The sequence below is a fragment of the Microtus oregoni genome, unplaced genomic scaffold (assembly GCF_018167655.1).
Source record: "Microtus oregoni isolate MIOR12 unplaced genomic scaffold, Mior012 000038F_ref0000394, whole genome shotgun sequence".
NCBI lineage: Eukaryota > Metazoa > Chordata > Mammalia > Rodentia > Cricetidae > Microtus > Microtus oregoni.
Genome location: NW_024543097.1, coordinates 23,686,468 through 23,697,639, shown reverse-complemented (window position 1 = coordinate 23,697,639; position 11,172 = coordinate 23,686,468). Strand labels below are relative to the sequence as shown.

The 11,172-nt window shown below is 47.7% G+C and overlaps 1 protein-coding gene across 1 annotated transcript; it reads right to left on the bottom strand.

Moving 5' to 3' along the window:
* Positions 1-6,203: 6,203 nt before the first annotated feature.
* On the bottom strand, positions 6,204-7,139 carry LOC121433516 (olfactory receptor 6B2-like). Its single transcript, XM_041631969.1, has one exon. The coding sequence runs from the start codon at positions 7,137-7,139 to the stop codon at positions 6,204-6,206; it is 936 nt and encodes a 311-aa protein (XP_041487903.1).
* Between the last annotated feature and the right edge of the window lie 4,033 nt (positions 7,140-11,172).

Genomic DNA, 11,172 nt, shown 5'->3' with positions numbered 1-11,172 from the left:
TGTCTTGTGGGGCTGATCGTACAACTTGACAGCACTGGACTTGCATTCCCTTAGCTGCAGGTTGGGAGCTGTCCTATCCCATTGTGTCTGCAGGCCTCTGGGTCAGTGACTGTGTCTGCTCTCCTGCTTTCTCCTCCACTAGCCATTGATAGCTAATTGCTCAGCTCCTGCCTCTCCTCTTTAGCTGTCCATGAATGACCTCTGGCATCTCACGGTAAGGCTAGTGTATCTGCCAGCTATGCTGCAGCGCTTAAGATGAGTTGGACACCAAATCTGAAGGCAGACTAGAGCGGTGGACAGTTGCTTGCTCAGGCTGCTGAAACTATGCCAGTGCTGATGGTCGGCCAGTTACAGGCTTACAGGCTATGGGTCAAGTTAGTCTGGGGAAGCAGTTTTCAGGGTGCTCCCCACAGCCCTGGAATTCTAGCCTTAGAATTTGGAATTCTAGCTCTAGAATTCTGGTTTGCAAAAGAAAACAAAATGCAAATGAATTCCTAGGTGTCCAACTGACATCAGTGGTTACATGTTTGCTGGGAAGGGACAGTATCTCCTGGGAAGGTTGTGTCATTGGAGCCCCAGGAAAGAGGTTTGGACCTTCAGTATAAAAGGAGTCCTCTACTTCTGTTTGGCTATCATGGTATGCACACGATGGCCACAAGGCAGACTCATATTTCACTAATTTCTGACCTCCTTTTTGGTGGTTCATAAATCCAATGGCAATGACTTTCTGAAAGACAGCGAAGAATAGACATCTAGGAAAGGATGGCCATATGAAAACCCAGGCAGATGTTGAAACCGTGCTGCCAGAGACCTGAGGATCCCTCAAGCCACTGGACACAGGTAGAGGCAGGGAGTGTTCTCCCCAGAGGTCAGATGGGAGAACAACCTTGCCACACTTTGATTTTTGAATGTCTGGGTCCCCCAAACTTTGAAAAAATAAACGTCTGCTGTTTTAAGCCACAGGCTCTGGTCCTATGGCAGTCCCTTGGATCCTGGCAGCAAAGAGAGAGGAAGTGAAGACCTAGGACATTGCAATGATGGGGAGTGGAGAGAGAGCACTGTGGCTGCCCCGGGTCTAGGAGCATCTCTGCTCGGGGAGATGTGCTGTGAGTGCTTGTTGGATAGCTGTTGGGTGCTGTCTGTAAGGTCAGATCAGCAAGCCTGGAATCCACAGAAAGGTTCTGGGATGAAAAAGAAACAGCTAGGAAAGCCATGGCACAGGGAAGGGTTGCACTTGGGATGGGGATTCCTGGCACCAAGCATAGGTGTCCTGTCAGAACCCAAACTTACCACAGCTATGGGTTATCTCACGGTAACATAGCCCTTTCATGGCATCACAATGCTAGTGTGTGGTTCAATGCGGAGAATTGATTTGAGCAGCATTTGCACTGTCATCGGCACAAAGCACTTGAAGCTAACTCAGTAATGGCCTAGTCATTGCAATCGCAACATCTGGTGCTGGGCACCATCCAGAGCGAGGCTGGGTCTTTTCCCTACCTGAGAGGCCACAAATGGCTTTGAAATTCCTAGGGGAGCCATTGGCATAGTGAGTTTTGCCTGAGATTCCACTGGATTTGCCTGGAATGGCTATGTCTCCAGGACAAGCCCCACGGATTGTGCTTATCATTGGGATATGGCCACTGTTAACTGTGAATGAGCTAATCAATGATGGATGATGGGTTAGGCAAAATCTTGATCTGCAGATTGAGCCCCTTAGAGCAGTACAGCCCTTTTCACCTGTACCTTGGCCATGGCTCTGCATTCTTTCAAACAGACTTCCTATTTTGGAATCCCTTTAGACTGGCAGACTGTGGACTTCCCGCTCAGCTCCCTCCAGGCTGATGGTCTGTCTAATAGAACATGCTATCAGGATGGGAGGGGTGGACCCAGGCACCTGCTCACAGCTGCACCCACTTAGTGTGACTATCACCTGTTGACTCCCTTGTCCCCACTGATCTGAGGTCCCCACTGTCTGAGAATGCATTTCCATGTTGGATTTAATAGTTCTTGTGGAGACTGACGGACTACCTCGGTTCTGATGAGGAGCCAGGGGTTCTCTCATCCCGAGCCAAGTCTGTCAGGTGCCTCAGACTGAATGTCTTTGCATGGACAGAGTTCAAACTCAAATCCATGCAAGAAACCAAGAGAGGACAGGAAGATTTCTGCAGCTTGGAGGTGCCATGGGAGTCTGTAGGAGGGTCCTGCCCCGTGTCAGCCTGTAGTTGTGAGATAAGAGGATACTCTCCTATCTGAACCAGTGCACAGGACCTAGCCATGGTGGGGAGCAGATGTGCTCTGATGTGCTCAGTGCAGCAAGGACGCTGACTCAGACTGTGTGCTGCTAGATGGGAGGACATAGCACAGCAGCCCAGACTATGCCTTCAGCATGGACCTCTAAATATGCACTCAGCACAATTCTCACAGATCCATACTCAACACAACATTGATTGATTCTTAGCCAACCAACATCTATTAATGCTTGCTCAACACAGGACTCATCAACAAACAGCACAGAAATCCTGGACAGGGACACGTCAGACTAAGCGCACTACTAATCTATACACACTGGGCACAGCGCTCACAGATGCGTACTCAGACGGTATCCATCAATACACACTCACTGCAGTGTCCAAAGATGACCACTCAGCATAGCACTTACAGACGCCACACCCTTTGATGCAGTACTGTGAGCCCTCATGCTGGGTGCTGTGACCGCGCAGGTGAATCCTGCCCCAGCCTCAGTGTGGACATGCAGGTGAGGTCTCTGTCTCACTGCACACATAGATCCTCTATGACGCACATTATACAACACACTCTAAAATCACAGCACGGGTCCATCTAGGCTTGAGAAGCACTCATCCTACCTGGGGCTTTGGAAGCCTCACTTGGACAGACAGACTTGGGAACAAGAAGGAGCCCCTTCCTGGCTGGTGACTCCCAGGCAGGCCACAGTGGCTGGATGATCTTCAGACGGATTCTTAGGACATGGGCTCCTCAAGTATAGGGAAGAACTGCTATGGCTTTTTAGCTGGAGCCCAGTGTCTCCTGGGCCCAATTACCCCTGCAGCTGATGGAGCTGCCCACACTGGTAATGAGCTGGATCAGGGCCTGTGGAGTAGGCTGTCCTTGCCCTTTAGCCTCTGGAGCCTGTGGCCTTTCTTTGCTGTCTCCCCACATGCCTGGGCATCTGACTACTGCACTCCTCAACTCCAGCCTGGGTGTCTGTCTCAGAAGCTAGACTGCTATCTTACGGAATTCTTCATTCTCTCCTGCGTTCTCTATGAGACAAACTTCTACAACCAAGCATGGAGATCATGAAAGACCAAAGTTACTGAACATGTATGACAAAGAACTAAGCACAAATTAAAGGGACAGTGAATGCAGAGTGGCTGACAGCTCTGGCCTGGGTTGAATCACGTGGCCTCCCTGCATCCTTCCTTCTGAACACAACACGAATACCATGTACTGTGTATGTCCTTATGCCACACAACACCAAAGAAACACCAGGCTCAGGTTCCAGACCCCCATATGTTATGAACTGCAGTGTTTTTCCTGCCAGAGCACACTTTCCTGCCCTCTTAGACATGCAATGTTTTAATTATGGAACACAAAGTCTTTTAATGTATTTCTACTGTTATTCCTCAGCTTGTAAGAATCAAATTAGTGTTATCTTTCTATTATATTGAGTTAGAACGTTTATTTATAAAATTGCTGTTTGAGTCACTGATTTGAGTTTCACGAGAAGTGTTGAGTTGATTATGTCTTGAAATCAAGAATTTCCTCCAACAGTTTATGGAAAGGTGCTAAGTGTGACTTCTGCCATTTTGTCCCTACTTATTTATGTGAAGCTGCATTCTCAGAAATTGAAAATTATAAATAAAGATATCTATCAACTGAATCAGTTGAAGAATCCTTATGTCCTTCAGTACTAAATATTCAATAAAGATTTCATTCCTTGTGTAAAAATAAATAAGTTCATCTTTGTGATTAAATATACAAGTCTGTTCCTTTATTTAATAGGGGGGGATTCTTTTATACCAAGATTAAAAAACATTTATTTATGCTTTATATTACCAAATACTTGGTTTGTGTACCTATTATGTAACTATGTTCCGGAGGTTGTGTAAAATTTCTCACGCATAAAAAAATCATGAGTGGAATGTATCTAAGGAGTCTTTGTCTAAGGCACAGCAGCCAACAGGACCCTGCCTGATGATGGAGAAGCCATTGATTGAGCAAGTGTAGAATCAGAAGCAGAGGCCCATGGTGTAGCTGTGTGACATATTCTGCTAGACAGTCTGCAGCCATATATTCCCATGTTGCATCCTGTGCTAAAGACTCAGAAGGAGGCTGTCAGGTGGACTGGACCCTCAGTCCCCAGGTAAGTTAATAGCAAAGGCAAACCTTTCAGGACCCAAGGCAGCCCAGCCATGAAGCTTCCTGCATTCATTTGTCATAATCCTTAGGGACAAATCAGCAAATGTCTACACACTTACAGCTGTGGAGGAACTGCAATACCGACCTGTAGGGGGGACAGTACTTCCCAGGCACGGTGGGACTGTCATCGGAACAACCCCAGGAGGACAAACTCCACTCCTTTGCCTCAGTGTCACCTTGCCACCATTAAAGTGAGGCTTACATGCGTCAATCAACATCAAGGCAGGGTTTTGTGCTGCATCTGCCATGGCTGACATTGAGAAATAAAGCTGTGCTTTCTTTCCACCTCTCTGTTCCAAGCCTCCTCGGTGAGAATGGTCTACTTAATAAGCAGAATTTGTGCTCCCGATTTGGACAAAACAACAAACTTGTTATCTGAAAGGATGCATAAACTTGGCCCCACAGAGAGCTCAGTGACTGAGACCTTAAATCTTTCTTCCTAAAACCCCAAGTCTGTGAAGTTGGGGAACACGACAGTCATTGAGATTACAGACAAACAGTGAGGTGACTGTTCCCAGTGTCCTGGTATAGCTCCTAAGTAGCGTTAAGTTTGTGAGACCTGTCACCCAGGAAGACAGTCAGCATTTCGCGTGGGGTGTCTGCACACTAATGGATGTAAGTTATTAAAATGCCATCCTTTATGTAGGTAATGGTTAGTTTCAACTGCTAACTTCACACAAGGTTGAATCACCTTGGATGGGAGTCTTGAGAAGGGGTCTCTACATCAGGCTGAGTTGTGGTCGTGTCTTAGGTTTGTATCTTAAACTACAAAAGGGAGGAAATGAGATGAATACAAACATACATGCATTTACTCTCTGTCTGCTCTGTACAGTGGCAGTGTCTAGTTGCTTCCTGTCTCTGCTGCCTTGACGTCTTTGCAATGATGGGCTGTAACCTGGAATTGTGAGTCACGTAAACCTCCTTTCCTCAAAGCGTTTTATCATAGTAAGGGGAAAGAAAGCAGGAAAATGGGATATTTGGAGGATGCGGATTGAAGCCACATTGAGATAACTTTGGAGCCCAGAAGAAAGGCTGAACTGAAACATATAAGCAACACAAATTATTGGACCGGGTTTGTAACCGTCGGGATTGTCGTATACTGCTATTGGGAGGAAAACTGGCACACAGAGGTTAGAAAACTGTTTTTCAGTTTCTACTCAAGCTGGCTACACACATATCTTAAGTTTCTTCAGGTTCCTATATGTAACTAGGTTTGGCTTAGATACAGTTCTGTGTAGCTCACCAAGCTGCATGGATATCAGTACAAAAGACTGCCTGGATTGCATATAGCAACATTACCATCCTGATAGCATCCACAATACCGTCAGCTAATAACAAAACATAGAACTTCATGCTGACATATATTTTGATACTATTGAGCAACAACTCGTGACTCATTGCTACCATCAAAGACAGGAAGACCCAAACGTATGATGCTGACCCAAAGTAGAACGTGAAAGTGTTAAGTGCTGCGTGATTACATTCATAAAACCTTCAAAACACCCAGGCTACTCTCTGGCTTTAGAAACCACCATAGTGGTTCTTCTAAGGTAGAGGGGCTCAATAGGGGTGGACTCTAACACCTGATCTATGTAGTAGCAAGTTACCTGAGCTACACTGAGGAAACATATTTGGATGAAGACTCAATAATGTAGCTAGCCCAATGTTTGTACCAAATTTTATAAAAAAAAAATTGAAAGAACATTAGGTTCTATACAAGAAACTTTTTCCACAACAAATTAGTTTCTAGAGCATGTAATGTTCTACTATAGAGTGTGACCCAATCTCAGTGTCCTTCTCAGGGCATCCTTAAACTCCTTGTTCCTTAGGCAATAAATCAATGGGTTTAATATGGGTGTGAGGACAGTGTACACAGCAGAGATGAGCTTATTGGAGCTTCGGGTATCGATGGCCTGTGGCCTCACATATATAAAAAGCATGGCCACATAGAAGAAAGTGACCACGGTGAGGTGGGAGGCACAGGTGGAGAAGGCCCTCCACCGTCCTGTGGCCGAAGGGATACGCAGCACAGCCAGGGTGATGTGTCCATAGGAGAGTATGGTGGCTATGAGAGGGAACACCAGAATGATGAAGGCCAGAATGAAGTCCACCAGCTCTGCTGTAGAGAAGTCAGTGCAGGCCAGCTTGAGGATGGGGGAGATGTCACAGAAGAAGTGGTTCAAGACGTTGGAGCCACAGAAGGTGGCGCTGGAGATAAAGTAGACCTTGATCACAGAGACTGTGAAAGCACTTGCAAAAGAGAAGGCCACGAGCTGGACACACAGCCCCGTGGTCATGATGACTTGGTAGCGCAGGGGATGGCAGATGGCCACATAGCGGTCATAGGCCATGGAAGCCAGGAGTACACACTCCGAGCACACCAGGGAGATGAAGAAGTAGAGCTGAGTCATGCAACCAGCAAAAGAGATGCGTTTCCTCTGCAGGAGGAAACCGTCCAGCATCTTGGGGATGATGTCTGACACATACCAGATCTCTAGGAAAGACAAGGAACCCAGGAAGTAGTACATGGGTCTGTGGAGAGAGGCGCTTCTCCAGACAGTGAGGATGATGGCCAGGTTCTCCACCAGCACGAAGAGGTAGGCGAGCAGGAAGAGGAGGAAGAGCAGGTACTGCATCCTGGGGGCAGTAGGGAAGCCCAGCAGGATGAACGTGCTGACCTTGGTGATGTTCTCCCCCCTCATCCTTCTGCACCTGCAAAAGATCTGCAGGCCAATAGCAAGGGCCAAGTGTCAGCTGAGGGGAGAACAGGGAGCAGTCAATAGCCTCAGGTGGAAATCAGACAGCGGTCCTGGTCCCTGCTGTAAGCAGCAGGGAAAGAAATTAATTTTCCTGCCCAGTCTTAAACTGGAAAGACCTGTGCACTTCAGTTTGGATGCATTATGAAGAAGGGGCATGGAGTTGAAGTATCAGGATATAAGATATCTATATTGTGATAGTGGCCCCAGTCTAGAGTGCTATATGTAGAGGGGTCTATGCCTCTTATCATTTTAATGAATCCATTCCCTCTACTCTGGATCTAATCCTTGAGTGGTTAAAAGAACATTAGTTTATGTTTCTACCCTGGAAGTGCGAGTGAGTATTGATGAGGCTGTGGCCTTCCTCCCAGAATGCATAAGTGTAATGTCATAGGCATTAGGGGATCCTGAGATTGAGTGAGATATTCAAATTTGGCTTGCCTGTGTGATTGCTTTACTAAGCCCACATTAGCATGAACACACACACACACACACACACACACACACACACACGAAGGACACACACACGAAGAACACAGATTTGCTCACACTCCTTGACGCACATTCCCTCTGTTTATAGATAGCATCACTGCCTTCCTTGGCCTCAGATCAAAGTGATGACTGGGAAGCCAGCTTCACTTGACCATGCGGATGATGCACCCAGAGGAGGCCCAGGGCAGTCTCTGAAGGCACAGCTCAGAAGGTTTGTCTCACAATAGGTGAATGATCCCCTCCAAGCCCATGAGTGTAATCCTGGAGAGGACACAGAATAGGGAGCTGGTGAGGGATATGGGGGGTAGCACCCATTCAGATTCAAGGAGGGAGGTCCCATAGCTGGATGTGTCTAGGAGCATTGGGTGAAGAGAGAACATCTAAGGATGGATTTGTGGGCACAGTGGAATGGGGTGCACCAGAGGGCCTATGTACCGAGTGCTGGTGCCATCTCCAGCTATTCCTATTGACAGGTGGAGGGGTGATAATTAGGGCAACTCACAGGACTTGTCCTGGTTCTGATGGTGGAAACTAGAGAGAATCCAAATCCGTGTGGTGACCCTTATACCTGATTTTAAACAGCATTTGGGAGAATAGATTGGCATGTGTGGACCAAAGAAACTAGCAGAGGGAGCATGCCATTTGAGAAGTGATTTACTTTGGGGCCTCTGGAGGAGGGCACAAGGGAGCAGGGGATAGACTGGGGGGGCATCTAGAAGCACTGCTGGAGGTGAACAGGGACATCAGAGTAGACAGAACTCAGTGCTCTGAGACTAGGGGAATGACACAGCCCAAGAGTGGCTGGAGTGGACATGCATTCCAGTGGGGCACAGACATGGAGGCGGCCAAATGAACACCCATGGTAAAGTTACTGCAGGCTGAGTAGTGTGTTTCAGCATGAAGTCTAGCTGTCCACAAAATAAACAGACACCAAAGAAGGCTCTGTAGAGTTTGCACAAGCTCTCAAAGATCCACCCACCACAGTGGGTGGGTTGGGAAGTGATAGCTCCTCTAACTATTGATCAGCTGGCAGCTGCCTTCAAGGAACTTTATAGATATCAAGCTCTCAGAGACAGGTTTGAATTTAGGGTCATTTTTGATGCCATTAAGGCAGTTATCCCTGCTATAAAATGCTAACATGTGTTTCAACATCTCCAAGGACATCATGCAAACTTCCTTAAGTTCAGTTCAGTGGCCACTGCCTCTGGGACATGAACATCTAGTCTTGGACACGGTCCAGGGTGTGTCTGTGTTTCTTCCAAGCTATGTGGTCACAGAGGGCTTTGATGTTTACAAACTCAGTGGAGGGCATCATCATTCTCCTACAGACGGGGACTGTTTATACTGTTTATAGACCAGGGGAGCTGTGTCTCATGTCCCCAACCATGACTGCACATACCCACAGACTGTGCTCACTGTTGCTCCCCATCACTGTGGGTGGGATAACTAACAATGGGTCCATGGGATGGAGAAGACCTTGGTCTGCAAATTGAGCCCCTTTAGAGCTGCATCCTCGATTCACCAGAACGTTGGTCGTGGTTGTGTGCGCTTGCAAACAAACTTTCTATTTAAGAATAAGTATAGACTTACAGAAACCTGTAGATGCTTGGTTCACCTTCCTGAAGGCGGATGACTGTCAGAGTTTGGGGTGTCTCAGGCACCTCTTCACAGCTGTACCCACTGTGCAGTTTCCACCTCTTGGTTTTCATGTCCATTCCCGCCCTAATTTCCACTTGAATTTGAACTTGTTATTTTGAATTGTGAGAGAATATATACCCCTTGTGTTAAGATCTAGGCTATTCTCCTTAATGATCTTGAGGAGAGGAGTGGACCGGGACACAGATGAGCCCATGTGTGGAATACTCCATGGATGACTGCATTTTCGTGCTGCATTTCATGGCTTTTGTGCAGACTAGACGGCCCCATGGGTACTGATGAGGAGTCAGAGTTTCTCTCATCACAAGCCAGGTGTACCAGTTCCTTCAGACTGAATGCCCCTGCATGGTATAGTAGAAACTTATGTCGATGCAAGAAACCAAGAGAGGAAAGGAAGAGGTTCCTGCCTTGTGTCAGCCTGTAGTCGTGAGCTCAGAGGCTATCCTTCTACCTGGCAGAACCAGGGCACAGGACCTAGCCATGGTGGGGAGCAGATGTGCTCTGATGTGCTCCATGCAGTGAGGACGCTGACTCAGACTGTGTGCTGCTAGATGGGAGGACATAGCACAGCAGCCCAGACTATGCCCTCAGCATGGACCTCCAAATAAGCACTCAGCACAATTCTCACAGATCCATACTCAACACAGCACCCATCGATTCCTAGCCAACCAACATCTTTCAGTGCTTACTCAACACAGGACTCAACAACATACACTTAGCACAGAAATCCTGAACATGGACACATCAGATTGAGCACACTGCCCATGTGTACACACTCAGCACAGTGCTCATTGGTGCATACTCACATGGTGTTCATCAATACACACTCACTGCAGTGTCCAAAGATGACCACTCAGCATAGCACTTACAGACGCCACACCCTTTGATGCAGTACTGTGAGCCCTCATGCTGGGTGCTGTGACCGCACAGATGAATCCTGCCCCAGCCTCAGTGTGCACATGCAGGTGAGGTCTCTGTCTCACTGCACACATAGATCCTCTATGACGCACATTATACAACACACTCTAAAATCACAGCACGGGTCCATCTAGGCTTGAGAAGCACTCATCCTACCTGGGGCTCTGGAAGCCTCACTTGGACAGACTTTGGGAACATGGAGGAGCCCCTTCCTGGCTTGTGACTCCCAGGCAGGCCACAGTGGCTGGATGAGCTTCAGACGGATTCTTAGGACATGGGCTCCTCAAGTATAGGGAGGAACTGCTATGGCTTTTTAGCTGGAGCCCAGTGTCTCCTGGGTCCAATTACCCCTGCAGCTGATGAAGCTGCCCACACTGGTAATGAGCTGCATCAGGGTCTCTGGGGCAGGCTGCCCCTGATACTGCCTATGCCTGTCAACCTGTGGAGTGTATTGGCTTCACTGGTTCCCTCCCCATCTGAATGTCTGCCTAGCTGCTATGCTCCGTACTGGAGGAGCACTGTATAGAGGGTCCCTGTGTCACCTGTGGTCCTGGGCTCAACAATTATGCAAGGGCTTGTGTTGAGAGCCAGGCTGGAACTCAGTAGGAAGCCAGGCCTGTGTGAGCAAGGTGGACAAAGAAGGAGATGGGAAACACAGAGGTGGCTCTGTTGAGCCCTTGGGAACCATAAAGCGTCAGAGGTATTGGATATCAGAAGAAATCTCAACTCATGTCAAAAGCCCGGTGTTGTGCTTTCCTGTCGCTTTAAGGGACAAGCCACACCCACTTTCATTACCTCTGACCATCTTGGGCCCTTCCTTTTCTGCTTCCTTGACGTATGTGCTTTTTATTATAAGGAAGACCTGGGAATGTTATGGTTTTGGTCCCTTTAAGAGACAAGCCACACCCATTCC